Raw genomic sequence first — 19,123 nt, 5'->3', positions numbered from 1 at the left:
CAAAGATACAAAGAAGAGTCCAAGCATTTTGCAACAAGAAAGGATGGACTGCACAGAAGAACACAGAACAGGATGCAAGAGTGGTCAATAAAATAGTACCTGGGAAGATACCATCTCTGTGTAGCTACTGAGTGTGTCTTCTGAGAACTTAGCCAGCTGCAGCAAAAAATAAAACAAAACAGGTTACTATCAAGATATTTGTAAGGGATACATGAAGAAAATCCTTCTGAATATACTTGTTACCACTAGGACACATGAATGAAAAAGGGATCTCTGTAGGATAAGCTCCACATGAAAAGTATGCTGCCTCAGATATTCCTTTACAAACTGAGGGGAAAAAGCCCCCCCCCCCCCAAAAAAAAACCAGTCTTCTTTTTGACCATGAAAAAGATCCTGAGTGTCACAGGAACTTAATCTTGGGACTAATATTAAAATTCAAAATAGCTTTTGGTTAAAAGGAAACACATTACTACATTAAAAATGAGCAAAGGTAATCCAAATAAGTGCAAGGTGGAACGGAAGGAGCAGCATCAAGTAGAAAGCGATTCAGAAGAAGACTTGCGAGAGGAAACCAGTGAGGAAAGTTGAAGGCAAAATTAAAGAGACGGGGAGAAGCAGCAGAAACATGCAGGCTGGGAGGGGAAAAAAAAGAGCCTAATTCCAACCCCCAGACAAAGGGAAAGCATGGAAAGGAAAAGAGCTATAGAAACCAAGAGGACAGAAGCATGTAATTGTGCTAGATGATTTTGGTGGTAAAGTGCTTCAAGAGACAGTGCTACTTTTAAGTCAAAGCAGAAGTGGCAAAAAATTCAATTACAGTAAGCTGGCAAAAAGCAATGATACAAGTCTACATTTGGGACGTAAGCATATTGCCCAAAGAGGCAAAATTTCTGGACTCTGGAATGGAGAAGGGAAACACCAAGAATACAAGCACTGGAGCAAACATGGAGAGGCTGGAGAAAGGAAGAGGAAAATAAGGAGATCAAGCTTCACATGCCTACAGCAAGCAAGCAGAGATGGAAGCAGAAGGAATGGAAGAAGCTGAACAAGACTGAATAGGAGAAGCAGAAGTAAGCAGGAATGATATAAATCAATTGACAGTAGAATTTACACAATCAAGGGGAAAAAACACATTATTCCTGCTATTGGTAAACCCCCATAGGTTCCCCAACTCTAAAAACTCTATTCATTCAATAGAGAGGTCAAACAATTAAGAATCAAAAGACCAGTGCAAGCTAAAATGGAAACTTACCAACTACCTTCTACAGAAGTCTGGAAACCCTGGTCACAAAAGAGTTGAGAATTGCAACCAACAGATGGTCTATCAGGTCTCTGAATAATTCCCATTTTGTTCATGATCAAAGCCCAAACCGGTTTCAGTTTTGTCCCTTTATCCCTTCAACTGCTCCCTCAGGAATGCCTCTAATTCAGACATGTCAAACACAAGGCCCAGGGGCCGGATCCAACCCGCAAAGTGGTTTCATGTGGCCCGCAAAGCCATCCTGGAAACAGTGAGGGCACAGGCCCCGCTGCCTTGGCCCCGGCCCAGGCTGGCCGGGAGCCAATGTACAATTTCATGGTGGTCATCTATGCTGAAATACATTCAGTCTTATCTCCACAAGGCAGTCTGGAAACAGCGAGGGACCGGCCAGTGCTGCGTTGGCCCTCCCCCAGGGTGCGTGCTGGGGAGGTATCACCCTTTGTGAGGAATGAAAAAATGCACCATCGCCTGGAAGTGGTCAGCAAATGGCCCTGCCTACTTCGGGCAGGCTAGGGGGCTGGGCAGCATTGCACTTCTCTTCAGATTTGTGCCACCTGGCTCAGCCTCTCAGCACTGTGAGGAGAGCGCCCCACTGCCTGCCAAAACCAGGCAGGCTGGGGGCTGGGCAGCATTGCGCAGGTAACATCGAATCTCACGCTGCTCATGGCATCCCCTCCCCCAGAGCCCACCAAGCCGGATATGTGAAGTAGGCGAGGACCATGTGTTGGCCACTTCCAGGCGATGGTGCATTTCTTCATTCCTCATGAAGGATGACACTTCCCCAGCTGCGTTTCTTGCCTGTTTTTCTCCCTCCCTCATGTCAAATATTTTCCCACCACTGGAAGGAAGGAAGGAAGGAAGGAAGGAAGGAAGGAAGGAAGGAAGGAAGGAAGGAAGGAAGGAAGGAAGGAAGGAAGGAAGGAAGGAAGGAAGGAAGGAGAGGGAGGGTTTGAGGGAAGTCTTGCCTTAATCCTTCCCTGCTGCCCTTTCACCATCCCCTTGCCCCCTCCTCCTGGCCTATCCTGTGGGGTTTCCCATCCTATTGCTAAGGAAACTTTGGATACAAAGCCAGGTCTCCTCACATGGAGAGGGAGTGGGCCTCCCTTTTGACTTTGCCCTCGTACCCATCATGAGCAACCTGGCTAAGGAGAGCAAGCACAGCAGCAGCAGCCTTGAGGAGGAGGTAAGTGCAGCTGGGCACCCCCTTGGGGAAGTGGGGCTGGGCTTAGTGCCGCAGGTGCTTGAGGGCTGGGCTGGGCATTTGACCTCCGTGCCACCGTCCAGCCCCCCCCCCCCGGCATGGCCTGAGAGGAACAGTGAGGCTCCTCCAGTGGACCATGCCGTGGCACCTGCCCCGGTCCCATCTCCTTCTGCCAGAGACCCTCAGATCTGTCCCACTCCTGCCCAGGCCCCCATAGGCACCTTTGACGCGAATGATGTAGAGCTGGCCATGCCCACCCAGTAGGCCATATGCACTCCAGCCACGCCCACCCAGTAGGCGGCACCCACCCTGGCCACACCCACCCGGCCCCCCAAGGGCAACCGCAATGCTGATGCGGCCCTCAATGAAATTGAGTTTGACATCCCTGCTCTAATTCCAAAGACTGATAAAGAAAAAGCAGGGAAAGAGAAAGAAGGAGCATAGGATCTCCCTCTCTCAATATTAAAAGAGGTCTGTGACTTCCCATTCCAAGATTATTATTATTGGGGTTTTTTGCCCAGTCCATCCTCCCACCTGTCTTTATTGTTAAATACCTACCAAAGATGTAGGGGAAGCTTTGCTCATCTGGGCTAGAACCCTGGCTTCACCAAAGGCCGTGGCAAGAATCCATAGGACTGGAAACAGGAGTGGGAGGATAGGCAAGACACCATTAACCTGTAATGCCATTCCAAGTCACAATGAGTACAACCACTTTCCATAGCTAAGGATGCAGTACCTCCCCAGATATTCAGTGTTGACCAAAGCCATAAGGACATTATACAGATGTCCAAGAAGCATCTTATTTTCAAGATCACTGGAATTACATATACAAGAATATAAACATGAATAAATGAAAAATGCAAGAAAAGGTAAATTACAGGCAGAATCTCGAGAATCTTACACCCCACCATATATCTCCATGAGAGACTCATTCTTGCCATGTTTACTTGTACATCAGCAGAACTAAAATAACAAACTGGGGCTGCTAATAGGTCCAAGTGCCACTGTTCCTTAAAACTGGAATCTCAGGACATCATACAAAGGTATTGAGCTTGCTTCCCAGGAAGGTCTGGACACAAGTACCATATTTTCCAGCGTATAAGACTGGGCGTATAAGACGACCCCCCAACTTTTGAGATGATTTTCAAGATTTTTCGTCTTATACGCCGGAAAATCAGCGAGCCCGGGAAGGCACGCCCTCCCCTCTCACTGTGGAGGAAGCAGGGCAGGCTGGTGTCTGGCGGGAGCCGGCAGGGCAGTCCTGCGCACGCGTGCACTCCCCGGCTGCTCCTTAGTGATGCTTCCCTCTTGAGTGATGCTGCCTCAAGAGGGAAGAGCGTCAGGCGGGAGCCGGCAGGGCAGTCCTGCGCGCACACGCGCGTGTGCAGGACTTCCCTGCCGGCTCCCGCCCAACGCTCTTTCCTCTTGAGGCAGCATCCCCGAGGACTCCTTAGGAGCCGGGGAGCGATGCTGCCTCAAGAGGGAAGAGCGTCGGGCGGGAGCTGGCAGGGCAGTCCTGCACACATGCGCACTCCCCGGCTGCTAAGGGGAGTGCGCGTGTGCGCAGGACTGCCCTGCCGGCTCCCGCCAGACGCCAGCCTGCCCTGCTTCCTCCACAGTGAGAGGGGAGGGCGTGCCTTCCCGGGCTCGCTGATTTTCCGGCGTATAAGACGACTGGGAGTATAAGATGACCCCCCAACTTTTGAGGTGATTTTCATGGGTTAAAAAGTCATCTTATACGCCGGAAAATACGGTAGTAAGAAATTAATACTGAGTTCCCTTGAATGCCCCCTTTCTGCTGTCAAAAACAAAACAGGATCCAAAAAATCAGAATGCAAAATAGAAGCAAAATGGGTCCCGCTTCCTCCAAACTTCTTCAACAAATCAAATAGCTGCATTCTGCAAAACCTGAAATTCCTCTCTCACTGCGAAATGCATCCTTAATGAGCATAGCTTAAAAGTGGAACCTAGCATATACAAAAGTATGAACATCACATGGGTATTTAACAGTTAATGCAAAAAGATACTTTATATATATATATATATATATATATATATATATATATATATATATATATATATATATATATATATATATATATATATATATATATATATATATATATATATATATATATATATATATATATATATATATATATATATATATATATATATATATATATATATATATATATATATATATATATATATATATATATATATAATTGAGAACCAAAACCAGTTTGGGGATAATAAGAGCATAGTTTTCTTTACCTGAAGCTGAAGAAACATGTACTGCCAAGGGATTATTTCACCAGCCATGAAAAAAAAACGCATGGCATTGGTGATCAGGAAGCCAAGCTGCCATTTAAAGAAAAGAAACAAGATTAAAAACTCAACTTTCAGACCCCCCACCCTTCTATAGGAAACATAATTATTCTTTGAAAGATTGTACAGTGCCCAGATTTGGGGTAAGTCAAAGAAACTAGAACACCCATTTCTGGTTGAACTAATCAACTAGAAATGGGTGTTCTAGTGATCTAAATACAGTAAACCCATCAGCTGGCTCACATTATTTGCCACTGCTGCAGTTTAAACAGAGAGGACACTGAGCCTGAGAATACAGGCTTTGTCATTTTCATTATATGTATTAAAAGATGTTTTCTGAAAAACACTTCTCACAGCAGGTAGCCCTTAGAAAGTTCCAAACATCAAAACAATGTAATTAAAATGTGTCAATAACACACTAAGGAAACAGCATTTGCTAGCTAAAAACTGTTTCAGCAAGCTTGATTTTCAAACACTGCTATGGATAGAAGTCAATTTGTCCTCCACCACAAATAAGTTCTAGTCTGGCTTTCTTGGGAGCAGCTGCTGAAAAGGCCCTGTCTTGGAAAGATTCCCAAAGAGTCTCCAATGATGGCATGGCAGACAGAAGGATCTCTCTCATCTAGATCTTAAATTCCAAGCAGAATTATATGTCATTCCAAAGAAAAAGTTTTAAACTGTGTTTGGAAAGGACCAGTAGCCACTAAACTTGTTTTCTCTGAAACAGGTCTCCATCAATATTCTGACAGGTTTGAATATATATTTTTAAAAACAGGCTTACTTAGTCCATGTTACCAAAGTCAACACAAGAGGTCCCTATGCCATGCACTGTTGTATCAGACATCTTAAAGAATGGACACTGCAGATGTATCGACTTTAGCTGTGCACAAATATTGCCATCATCCTTTAAAATCTGGATACCCGGTACACCCATCTTGCTAGTGAGATTGAGAGAGAAAGAAAGGGTTCACCTTGGATTTAGTTAAGCTATCTCCTCTTCTTCTGTGTTGGTCTATGACTGTAATAATTAATTCTCTCCTCTCTCTCTTTCTCCCCTCAAAACTGCTCCATCCGTTTTGTCTAGCTCTCTTCTGTACACAAAACAGTTCCTCCTATTTCTACAAATGAATGCTCAAGACTTGCAAAAAAAATATATATCAAGGACTATTTCTGCAAAGGAACAGAAAACCATCACTCATCAGGATAGTCCTAATCACCTAGAACAGGGGTAGGCATAACTGGCTCAGGAATTCTGGGAGTTGAAGTCCACAAGTCATAAAAGAGCCAAGGTTGCCTACCCCTGACCTAGAACTTGACTGGACCAAAACCGAAGAGCTGCTTCTTACAACCAATTACACATACCAGCACAACAGGAACAGCAAACTTCAGCATCACCGACTGTACTGTGAATCTCTCATTATCTAGAGCAGTCACAGACCGTGATAAGCCCGTGTCTAAACATAATCTGAAACAAACAAATGAAAAGTCATTGAGGATCTTAAAAACACTGTCAATAACGTATTACCTTTTGCCGGCTTTGTACCCAGCAAACCTCTGTTACACTTGGAGAAGAACTCTATCCAAGAATTAAGAACTTACCGAACATTGTCGATCACTGGTGTTTTTGTGACCCGAAAGAGTCGAAACATCTGAGGATTCTGGGGTCCTTTCTTCATCTCCCCATTGGGAGAGGGTGGGGGAGAAAGAGGAGGAAACAGATCCCCTGGCTCTAAGACAATGTGCTCATCATCCTGTTAGAAAAAGATCAGACAGTGACAGAGGCTGTCTAACAAACAGGCAACTCAAATAGCTTACAGAAAGTTCAGGCTTCTTTAAGCACCTAACAGCAATTGATCTTATTTTACTAATACCTATAATTTACTGTTGCTTGGCTGACACAATAGTCTTTTATAGCATCATTATCTGAACCCTGGTTTTCTGCTCAAAGAACCTCCAAAGCATATAACAACAACAAATTAAGCGTACTTCTTAAAAATGAAAAGAAATAAATGCATTTGTTATTATTTTAAATCTATTCTTCCCGTTACAGAAACAAGTGATTTCATCACAAGCTGTGTATGCTGATGTTTTCTGAAGTATTTGGTTTCCATTTTTAAAAGAAATGTTTAATTGTGGCCCTGTTAGGAAGAAATTTATGGATGTTTTTAATACTCATGTTTATGTAGAAAAATGTTAAATACTTTGAATCCAAAGAAACCCAGAATCAGACTTTGGACATGCCAAGTCAGAGTTCCAGCACAAATCCTTGTTTTTTACTAGTACATCACCATCATTATTACCATCAAGAAGAATCTGAGTTACCTTAATCCCTCTAAGAGAGGTGAAGGATTCCTGGCCTGGCCTCAGAGCAACAATATCACCTTCTACCAACAGGCTTACTGGGAGGTTGACAAGGTGACCATCCCTATAGACCCAGTGGAGTGACCAGGATGGGGCAAAGGGCATGTGAAGGTCAGGGTACATGGTTTTTGTCCAGATTAGTTCTTTATTATCTTTTAAAGTATCTGAAATATTAGATTAACAGAATATGGTTATTAAACAAGCAACATAGTAGAAAAATAAAGATATCAAACAGATATATCATGGTTATATAGATACTGACTAAAATACTAATAGGAAAAGTATTCCATGAGGGAGGGAGAAAATAGATAGGCAACCAGAACATTACCAGAAAAATTAGAATTTGTTAGCTTCCCTCCTTGCTTTGATAAAAAAAAGTCATTCACGGTTAACAAACAAAACATATTGGCAATCCACCACTGCAAATCATGTGCAGACGTCTCTTTCCAATGTTGCATAAATAATTCTTTTTGGCCACCCTCCATGCGTGAAGGGATTATTTCGTGAGGTCCCATCCACTAAAGTCATACTGCTAAACATTGATCCAGATTTCAGTTGCAGCAGGAATTTATTCTGAGTTCATTTTAAGGTCAAATTAAGCATGACATATGTCCAATTAAAAGCCTAACCTTATCCTTCCAGCCCCAGTATTAATTAATACAATCCTCCTGGATCTGTTGGCATCCATTCCATTTTAGAGAAATTATGTTCATTTCAAGCACGGCAGGAGGGACTTAATACTCTCCCCGTTTTCTTTTTCCAATCACTTGTTCTTCAACAACTCCTACACACATTTCCTAAAACGTGTATTTTAATGGCATCAGTGCAATCCATTACTTTAGTTCATGCTACAAACAATCTGCTGGGTCTTCCTATAGAGATTGCAAACAAGCAACAGTGGTTCTTGCAGCTTTCCCTGCAGTGCATCAAAAACCTCCACATCTGGATAGCTTTGGCAAGTAATATGTTTGTTCACAGAAGACATAACAGGATGGAGATCCAGATGGAGGGGAATAAGGAAACAAAGACAGCAGCAGTGATTTGGCCAAGGGTCCTTATCAAGCTTCACATGCTTTAAGATTATCCTCTCTGCCCATTAATATGAGACATTCTTCTCCATAGTGGCAGACTGGTTTCAGAATCCCCAGTCACAGGAAGAATGCTTGTTGCATTATTTCTGGTGCTAGGTTAAAATCTACTTATTTATCAAAACATTTTTAAATTTCAAGTTTATATTTTATTTAGTTTAAATACTTTATAAGGTTCATGCTGTTACTGTCATAGCTACCGATGCTTCGCTTTAATTTCCTTTTGTGTAGCACTTAAAAAATGAGTCCTTCGGGAGAAGGGCGGTATACAAATCAAATCAAATCAAATCAAATAAATAAATAAATATAGCTAGTCCTCAACTTACAATCTCAACTGAGCCCAAAATTTCTGATGATAAGCGAGTTTTGCCCCATTTTGTGACCTTGCTTGCCGCAGTTGTTAAGTTAGTAACACGGTTGTTAAGTGAATCTGGCTTCCCTATTGACTTGCTTGTCAGAAAGTCACAAAAGGTGATTACATGACGCCGGGACGCTGCAACCGTCATAAATATGAGTCAGTTGCCAAGTGTCTGAATTTTGATCACATGACCATGGGGATGCTGTAACAGTCATAAGTGTGAAAAACTGTCATAAGTCACTCTTTCAGTGGCATTGTAATTCGAATGGTCACTAAACAAACTGTTGTAAGTCAAGGACTACCTGTATCTGATATTGGGGCATATGACTCCAAACTCCTTTTTTGAATGAAGAGATGGTTTACAAGTATAGAAAATGAAAAAAGCAAAACATATTTCTATTACTATCCTAACATATAAAAATTACAGTGGCAACATTGCAGTAACTGGAATAAGAACAAATTGAGGATACTTCTCTCTGTATATTTGTATATGTATAGTTTATATGGCCATCCATTTTCCAACAGTCTCTGATGTGGCACCATCAGATGAGGGAAAACAAAGACTAACCAAATGCCTGGTTCACATCTGTCATGAAAACATCAGATAGATGGAAGGGGGGGCGGGGTAGGGGGAAGTACTGTAGCAATGATGGAATATAAAGACAAAGAGAGAACGTAGAGGAATATCACTGTTGGACACAGTTACTATATGAACCTTCTGGAGAATTAAGGTAAAGGTAAAGGTAAAGGTTCCCCCGCACATGCGTGCTAGTTGTTTCCGACTCTAGGGGCCGGTGCTCATCTCCGTTTCAAAGCCGAAGAGCCAGCGCTTGTCCGAGGACGTCTCCGTGGTCATGTGGCGGGCATGACTAGACGCCAAAGGCTCACGGAACGCTGTTACCTTCCCACCGTAGTGGTCCCTATTTTTCTACTTGCATTTTTACATGCTTTTGAACTGCTAGGTTGGCAGAAGCTGGGACGAGTAACAGGCGCTCACTCTGTTACGCGGCACTCGGGATTCGACCCGCCAAACTGCCGACCTTCTGATCGACAAGCTCAGCGTCCTAACCCACTGAGCCACCGCGTCCCTTTCTGGAGAATTATCTGCTGTTAATTAAGAAAGATTATTTCTTCAGGCAAAAAAAAAGTATAGAAAGTCTTCATGGTGTAGTGATTAAGGTGTTGGATTATGAGTAAAGAATTCCAAGTACTAATTCTTATTCACAATATCTCTCTAGGGATCAGTGGGCCAGTCACTCCCTCTCAGCCTAAACAATCTAACTCACAGGTTGTTCTTGTGGAGAAAAAATGGGAGGGAGGAACATTTATATACTATCTTGAGCTCCTGAATGAAAAGTGGGATATAAATCTATGAAATAAATAATTAAAAAAACAATGGCAAAGGTTCTAAGATCTGCTTTTGGATGGATGCAGCCACATCTACATAGGGTAACAAAAGCAATAAAGGTGGAAAAAGAGGAAGGTGGGGGGGGATCTTACCGTTTATTCTGCTGATGATTTTCCGAAGTCTCCTCTCAATTTCCCTGCATTTCATCCTCTCTTGCCGTCCAATCACAAAGAGGTCAAGTAGCACCAGGAAGAACAGTGCCAAGGCATTTACGATTTCTGAACCTTCACTGTTTAAAGCAAAGCATGAGACTTTTTAAGCAGCTGAAAGAATTATGACCAGACCCAGAGCAGATTGGACTCTACCTATAAAGGCCAACAGATATTTTATTTTATTTTATTTTTATTTTTATTCCATTTATATCCCGCCCTTCTCCGAAGACTCAGGGCGGCTTACAAGCTTAGCAGTAGCCTTCATTCTATGTATATGCCTGCTTGTTAGGGCTTTCACACACACCCCAAACGGCATTATTACAAAGTCAGCTTAATTGCCCCCAACAATCTGGGTCCTCATTAGTAAGGAAACCTCTGTTTTAACTCAAGAAGGATTTACACCTCCTATTCATTTAAATCATGCAACAGCAGCAGGAATGTAAATGAAATTATAACATATAAAATATTTCTCTTCATTTCTCTCATGGCCAACCAGAGAGAGCCCTTTGTCTCAGTCAGCTGTTCATAAAAGGATATGAGGTCACAAAGTTATATGTGCATCCCATTGCTAACAGCAATAGAATAAAATTAAGCTACCAGTCTGACCAATTTCTGAATACTTTATTTATTTGCTTATTTGCTCGCTTGTTTATTTGCTTGCTTGCTTATTTACTTATTTATTAACTTATTTATTTCCCATAAATAACTCAAGGAAGTGAAATACCTTAACATTTTATTCATTTAATGTTTTTAAACATCAAATGTTATCCTTCACTTCAAGCCAGAAGGCATCTTGGGCCAGCACTGTGAATCAGCTTCAATCATCTGACTCATAATCTAACTTTACAGCAGAGCTGCCAAAGCCAATGCAGTCTCCTTATTATAGCTCTGGATCTGATGAAATTCATCAACTAAAACAGGTTGAGTCCTTTGGTTAGAAGGACTGACTACGAAGTCACGCCTGTCAATATTTCTTCGAATAAACTTCATTTTTAAAAAAGACATAAGGCCAGGCATTGGTAGCTGTAGGACTCTCTATCAAACTGAATGCCCAATTTTGAAGCAAGCTGGGGGAAAAACTTCATAACAGTCTTTCAAAATACTTGGGACAGTTTCGTAAGCATGAAGACAGCGAACAAAGGGGATTAAAGTGTGAAGTCTTAAGAACAATTAGGCAGTTGCATAGCCCTATCACCAATGCTACCAGCTTTCAGTCACTAATCACATGATCTCTTATGAGCCTATCCATATACTTAAATCTTAACAGAGTTTTCATTCCATATCCATATTGGTCAAGGCAAAAGCAGGAGGTTTTGGGTGGATCTTGGACTCATAATAATATCAATTATTTTCTTTGAAGAATCCATTATAACCTTCACATATACACACACACTCACACACACTCACACACACACATACTTCCTATTGTCACCAGATTAAGATACTATTATTATAATATGCTTTCAACCTGCCTGGAAATGGTTCATGCGTTTGATAAATCCTACATAATCCAGGTTGAATTTGTATCAGCTTTAAAGTATGATTATGCAAAAAAAACATGCTTATGGTTTTCCATAGAATATGAACTTTGAAATTGAAGGCTAAGAAAATGTATAGATGACTTACCTTCCTTTGGGTTGGCTCCCATAGCAGCAGAATAGTAGCAGCATGGTTAGAAGCATCAGAGATGCCCCTGGCCAGTGAAAACAGGAACAACGGTTGCCATGATACAGAAAACTGGCTTTCCATACTTCCTACAATAGGACAAGTATAAAGAATGGGGCTACATTCACAAATGGAAACTAGACTTTATTATCCAACTGCAAAGCTCAAGACAAACAACAGTGGAACTAAGTTACATTGGGAGCGCAAGGACTGTAGATACAAGATTCTTGTTATCCATATTCCAAGCTTAAAAGATAGGTAGACTGACAGATATAGACACACAGAAAGCCAGAGAAACAGATAGACAGCCTAAAAAACAGATAGACAGACAGATGTTCATGAGCCCTGTCTACAAAGAATGCTAGTTCTCTATTCTAGCCTCTCAACAGCAGGAAATATTGTAGAAATTTGTCACCCTGGAATTATCATTTCCTTCCCTGAATGGTAAAGGTTACTAGCAATCTTTACAACAATAAATCCAGCAAAACCTCTAACTATAAAAAAAAACCATTACCCCAAATTAAACCTTGGCATCCAATTTTTCCCCTGGACCTCATGGTGGCCTAACTTTCATCCCAGCTGCCCCCTACTGCTGAACGTTTTTCACTTCCCTGAACACCAAAAATCGCTTGCAATCAAAAAATAGGGAGAATTGCCTTTAAACACATGAAATTACCTTCAAATCCACACTTAGATTACAGATAGATAACCTCTATACAACAAGAAGTACTGACAGAGAAGAAAGGTGTCTTTTGTGTCATATGGTTTCCCCAATTACTACAGGTTTCCTCCAGCTTCAGAGGAATGAAGTCAGTGTTACCGTGTTTCCCTGAAAATAAGACCCACCCCGAAAATAAACCCTACCATGATTTTTGAGCGTGCTCCTAATATAAGCCCTACCCCAAAAATAAGCATGGGGGTGGGTGGGCATGGCCAGCACAGGAGGCACTGAGCATGCAGGGGACAACAGTGTCCAGCAGCAGCCACAGCCCACCAGCACAGTGCCAAAGGTAAATCTAAGCACGTAGGCAGAGGCACAGGGGGTCAGACAAACAATCCGGACCTGCTGCACGGCCACCTGGCTTGTGGGAGGCTTGTGTGAGCTAGACAGCTGCACAGCACATCTGGATCACCTGCGTCCCCCCTGTGCCTCTGCCTCTCTCCTGCCAGTGCTGCCGCTCAAGCCTCCCGCGAGCAAGGCAGCCACACAGCACATCTGGATCGCCTGCCTCCCCCCCGCCTCTACCTCTGCAATCGGACTTACCTGCGCTACACCAAGGGGCCAGGGGGCTGCAGCTGCTGGCAGACACCATTGGCCCCTGTGCACTCACCGTCTCTTATTCATGAGCCGGGCTGATCACCCTGGTACCGTGTTTCCCCCAAAATAAGCCCTAATGCATGTTTTGGTGCAAAAAAAATATATAAGACAAGGTCTTATTTTGGGGGAAACAAGGTATCTTAATGCTGTTTGCTTACATATAAACTGGAAATTAAATGCCATATTCCATGTTTAGTAATGCTTTGTGTTTTTACCTTGAGCTGACTGAATTGATTTCTTATGTGAAATCTTTTATTATTTTTCCTAATCCTTGTATAGTGGTACCTCGGTACTCGTCAATTGTTCCAGGAGGTGCAATGAGTACTAAAAATGACGAGTACCAAACAAACCACGTGACTTACCACGTGACCCTTTGTTTCAGCTGGGAAGAACTTCCTGTCTGTCCCTTTTCCTATGTCAGCGACCTTCCCAGCATGGCTGACTTCCTGTCCGTTCTCTGCAGCCATCTCCCTCTTCCTATCGCAGTAGATCAAATACCAAATTCGATGGGTTCTGAAGCAGTTGAGTACCGAGCTACCACTGTATAGCTATGTTTCTGTTTTATGCTTGCCAGTTGTCCAGAGCTATCTGAATAAGATGGCTGGCCATATACATTTCTGTAATAATAAATAACAACCTTGCTTTCTTATGTGGTCTCTAACATGTATCCTTGTTCAGTGTTTAAGCTTTACCTAAAATGCACAGGATTCTCCTGAAAGAAACATAGAAACACATAAAACGAAGAGGGTTACCTACTTCACAAAGTTGCAATGCTTACCTTCCATGAAATCACCTTCTTCCTTTCCTTCTGATGTCCTTCCAGCAGTGTTGATAGCTGGTCTCTCAGAATAGTTAGGGCTTTTGTTGTCGTCAGACCCAAATTTGCAGTCATTTCATCCTGAAAGAGCAAAAGGCAAATCTAGTATTTCTTCACAATTTTTCCTACCAAGTTCTGTGTCATCTTCTCAAACAAGTTATACTTAGCAGTCACCTATCTCCTGAAAGAACTGGCATATCCTTGTCTATAATAATACTTTAAAACACAAGAGTACTGCAGGTTAAACTCTCTCTTCTTTTTTTCTTACGGGATGACATTATTCACTTTTCAAAGTATTGAGAAAGGGGGGGGGAAAATCCTCCTTTTCTTCCTATTTCTTCCTATACTATGGTTTCAAGCTTTCGTTCTTGATCTCTGGTTATGATACCTGATTGGAGATCCCTGATCTTGATCCTTTATCAAGGATCTCTTAATCACTGATCATATCTAAATAGAAATTCTACCCTATCCATATTAATCTCCAAAAGATTTTGTCCCCGTTGCTCTTGTATATAGGATTACATCTTTCAGTGTCTTATAGTGCTTTCACTTGATTCATGTTAACCCCATTATTTATATAAATCAAACATCGTGCCAATTTTTAAAGCAGGCCAACAGATTCCAGCTTTAATATTCCTTAAAATTCTAAGGAGATGCTCTAGTACGGTAGAAAAAAGAATAAAGTCTAACAAATCCAATATACTGTCTACTTTTGTCTCATGTGAAAAAAAATGTTCCATGTATCTCAAAGAGACAAAGTTGGTGAAAGCCACATTTGAAAATTCTCTATAAACTCAATTGGAATAGGAGCTGACAAGAGGCATTCCATTACCGGCTGAACACTTAAGCTTCCCAGCACATTAGACCCATTTTCAAGAACTGGAGAGTTGGCTGCATTTTGAATAGTCTACTTCTGAAACTAAGGTATCTTGAATGTGTCTAAAGAGTAGATAAATCCTGCCTGATTCACACATCATACCAATTTAAAGCAATTCTGAGATTGTGATAGGAAAAAAAACTCCTCTGTTCAAGGGGAAAAATATAATTTGCAAACGGTAGAAGATAAAAATAAACAAGTACTGTAAGATCATGACTTAATATTAAATGCATGGCAGTGAAGAGTATCACTAAAATAAAAGTAAACACTGGAGCTATGACAATTATGAAGGTGTTCATCATGCGTCTCCTGCCCAAAAGACCGATGATTGAGCTGATCAAGAGAAGCCCAAGTTGCCAAGGACAGACCCAGGACAACTGCCAAAGAATGAGTGTCTCAGACAATCAACCTTCTTGTAGAAACTTTTTATTTAAAGCTGCTGCTCTCTCACCTGGCCCTGCCTTGTTCTTTTTTTAGGAATATGAAAATGCAAATCCCTCAGCAATAAAAATGAACATGTAAAGCAAGAAATTCTCAATGCACGCAAGCAAATTATGCTACTTCATATTTGGAACAACTAAGAATAAAGCCTGATGCAATGTCCCTATTTGGCAAGCTCTAGGACTTAAATAACTGATCCTTTTTTTTTAAGAAGACAAACCAGACTGCAAACAAACATCATTCCCGTATATTAACAATAAAGCCAAAAAGAAAATGCAGGTATTGTAACTAGCAGTCCCAATTTGGGTCCATTCCTTGGGTCCACTCAAAGTTATACTCAGACTTTAACAATGATTGAGAGGTCCTCGGTGCTGTCTGAGCTTGCTTGTTTTCTTGCAGATGTTTCATTACCTTAACTAGGTAACATCATCCGTGCTAGTAAGGAGTGAAGTTTGCTGTCAGTTTATATTCTGGTGACTTGCCTGTCTGGATGAGTGGAGGCAGTCTTAGGAATTCTTTGGTTGGGCTGTTTACTAATGGCTCTGTGGCAGTTTCTTGACTGGGGAATTGTTTTTAGCTCCAAGGTCACCTTTAGACCAACAATCAGTAAGCAATACCCAAATCCACAAGTCTTACAAGTTGCCATGGTTGGAGACCCCTGAGTTATAACATGGAACATGGTTAATGCCAGAATATAGATACAGTCCAACTGTCCCAAACATGGGATTTTATGACAAATGGATATGAGAAACTAGAACTAGCCACAGCACTCTCAGATTTTCAATCTGGAAAGTTCAGAAGTGACAGACTGTTTGATTATAATCATCAGTAAAGGCAGATGACCTATTTGCACTCCCATCTGACAGTAAAAAGGCAACATTAGGATACTTCAATAGTTCTTTTTCTATTATTAGGATCAAACACTGTAGACATTAGCAAAACTCAGCTTCTATTAACCTGGTTAACATATACACGTTATGGTTTGTTAACTAGAAAAAGTCACAATTGGCTGGGTTTATTTTAATTTATCATGACACTAGTGCCATGGTTTACAAACCTCAGTGTCTGAGTTCAGGCATTCATTATCAGTTGTGGAGCCATAGTGTTTGTGGTCTTATACCTGAAAGATTGGGACCATCTAAAAGGCCATCAGTTCCACATCTCCAGAGAAATCCCTACCTCTATACGGTACTGTAAACTATTTGAACAAGAAACTGAGGAAGCCCAAACTGCAGACACGAACAAAGATGTTGAAGTTGTTTCAGATGTTTCCTTTTTTCCCCACCACATTCCTGCCTCTTCAGGCCTTGAAATGATGTTCTCTGACCCCTCCCACCCCACGCTCACTTTCACTTTCTCACATGATGCAGGCATAGCAAATTAATTATGTCAGCCGACCTAACTCCTACAGACCACACACAGTTTGGTGTTTGCACTGGCTAACTTCATACTATTATACAATTAACCCATTTTCTGGGTTCGCATAAGACACCGAATCGTAAACTAGCCAACAAACTATTCACCCATTAAGCACAAAAAAACTAAGCTAGTAAAAGCTAACTTACGTTAGGCTGTGCACATACATTTACTAGGTCTTTCACTGACCTAATTTAGTGTTTGTTCAACTCCAGTGATAGAATACTTGCTGAAATAAACTAATTAGTCCATAACTTGTCACAGCAGTCTATGAAAAAAAGAGTATTGTAGCCTTAATTTATTACTCTTTAGTGCTTTGCTTTAGAAATAATTCCCCGGAGTCTGGCTAAAGCAGCGACCCTCTGTTGAAGAAAAATAGAAAACAGCAGGAATTATAATAGAAAAGCAAAGTGGCAAACTGTTCAAGATTGGTTCCAATATAAACGCAGCAAGTTAGAAAGAGAATGCTGACAATGCGATTGTGTTCCCAGTACTGCTGCCTACTGTCTAGTCCAGGGGTAGGCAACCTCGGCTCTTTTATGACTTGTGGACTTCAACTCCCAGAATTCCTGAGCCAGCTATGCTGGCTCAGGAATTCTGGGAGTTGAAGTCCACGAGTCATAAAAGAGCCGAGGTTGCCGACCCCTGGTCGAGTCTGTGTTTGTTTTCCAACATGGGAAGTTCAGCATTTGCATTTGCCTCCTTCGCTCAGTTGATGGGTCGAGATTAAGTTATTATATTTAGATTACAATCCTGCCCACAACTGTAAAGAAATATGTGGATGATGAAAGCATACATCTGGCACTTACAAACTACACCCCAAAATGAAGCAACTACAGCCCACAATACTGCATGTGAAAAATGTCACCTTGTTTTATTCAAAGTACTATTGAAGAACACTCATCCATACAATGACAGTGATACAGGCTAATCGAGGAACTAGCAGGATGGTGCAAAGAAAACACACCCTCATCCTGCTCTCTGACTTTCTATCCCACCACATAGCAGCCCTGAAAACTTTCACTGCCCTAAAACAGGGAATGGTGGCAGCAGCTACCCAGGCAGTCTTTCAGGATAGCTCACAACTTCAGCGCAACAAGATGAAGTAATGTTTTACTGGCTAAGTAAAGTTAAGGAAGAAAATAGGAGAAAATGATAAACAGACAGTGCAAGGACAATTAAAGGAAAGAATCACAGTAGAGCTTTCCTTCCTTCCTTCCTTCCTTCCTTCCTTCCTTCCTTCCTTCCTTCCTTCCTTCCTTCCTTCCTTCCTTCCTTCCCTCCCTTTTTGATTCCTGGCAACTGCCTGGTCTACTCTCTGCAGCTTTCACCGCAACATTTTCCAGAAGTGGATTAACACTGGCTTCTTCCTATGGCTGAGAGACAGCAACTGGCCCAAGTCCACTAAGCTGGTTTTGTGCCTAAGGTGGGACTAGAGCTCAACATCTCCCATTTAATAACCATTACACAAACTGGCTCTGGTGCAGATATTTACATTATAAAGGTGGGGGAAATAAAAAAAATAAATAGTAACGAAAGGAAAATTTTAAAATTTTTTAAAAAGGGTAACTAGCAAACCTAGTTAGCATTAACCATTTTTTTTAAAAAAATGCCAATCCTGAACTTAACTCTTGTTAATATCAGCATGCAGTCCTATGGCCAGTTGTGCTTGTTAATGAAAGTCAGGATATGAGAATTATATAATAATTAAAATTACTATTTGCTTTAGTCACCTTTGAAAATCTCAAGGAAGCCATCACTCCATAGCTATCAGGGCATGATCCAAACACAATCTGTGATTGTACTGTTTGTCTCAACTTTATAATTTTTTAAGAAGTTGATATTCCTCCATATTTGCCCAATCAAATTGGCAACATAAAGAATGCCTTATTTGGCTATTTCTGATTACTTGCATCCCTCCAACAAAGAATGTTATTTAACCCTGCTTTATGGTCTATAAATTCAAGACATAGCTTTAGACTCCTCTGAGGCAAGATGCAATTATTTCAAGAAAAACCACACATGCATATACACGTAAACATACTGACAGCAGTTATATAACTATTGTGAGACACACAAACTAGTCAGATTTCTCTTCACTAAAGAAGCAAATATGTATCTCGAGGGTTATGATTTGTTATTTGGTTGGCATGCATACTTATTGTATGATAAGAAGGTGGATAATGTTTTTAAGATACATATATTAAGGTATGCTCTGTTGCGAGTATGGAAAAATATAGATATAAGTTAAATTATAAAATACCAATTTGGGCGATACCTAAACATGCAATAGAAAATATAAATGTTGGATTTAAACATGATGTGATTAAATACAAAGAAATTTTAAGGATAGAAAGGAATGTATGGCAATTAAAGCCATATAATATTTTAAAAGAAGAAAAGATTGTACAAACTTGGTTTCAGTATGG

General features: G+C 41.2%; 1 protein-coding gene across 1 annotated transcript in view; it reads right to left on the bottom strand.

Annotated features, from left to right (window-relative positions):
* TMEM94 (transmembrane protein 94) overlaps positions 1 to 19,123 on the bottom strand; it is a 93,696-nt gene that overhangs the window by 37,759 nt on the left and 36,814 nt on the right. Inside the window, exons 3-11 of the mRNA XM_081318584.1 lie at positions 13,922 to 14,041; positions 11,787 to 11,914; positions 10,101 to 10,237; positions 7,116 to 7,318; positions 6,393 to 6,544; positions 6,156 to 6,258; positions 4,740 to 4,826; positions 3,021 to 3,137; positions 100 to 156 (exon numbers count right to left, since the gene is read on the bottom strand). Coding sequence (XP_081174710.1) covers positions 100 to 156; positions 3,021 to 3,137; positions 4,740 to 4,826; positions 6,156 to 6,258; positions 6,393 to 6,544; positions 7,116 to 7,318; positions 10,101 to 10,237; positions 11,787 to 11,914; positions 13,922 to 14,041 — 1,104 coding nt within the window. The remainder of the gene's footprint in view (positions 1 to 99; positions 157 to 3,020; positions 3,138 to 4,739; positions 4,827 to 6,155; positions 6,259 to 6,392; positions 6,545 to 7,115; positions 7,319 to 10,100; positions 10,238 to 11,786; positions 11,915 to 13,921; positions 14,042 to 19,123) is intronic.

The sequence above is a fragment of the Vipera berus genome (genome assembly GCF_964194415.1).
Source record: "Vipera berus genome assembly, chromosome: 2".
In the NCBI taxonomy this organism is placed as follows: Eukaryota; Metazoa; Chordata; class Lepidosauria; order Squamata; family Viperidae; genus Vipera; species Vipera berus.
Note: the sequence above shows the minus strand (reverse complement) of the source record. Positions and strands in the feature narration are given on the sequence as shown.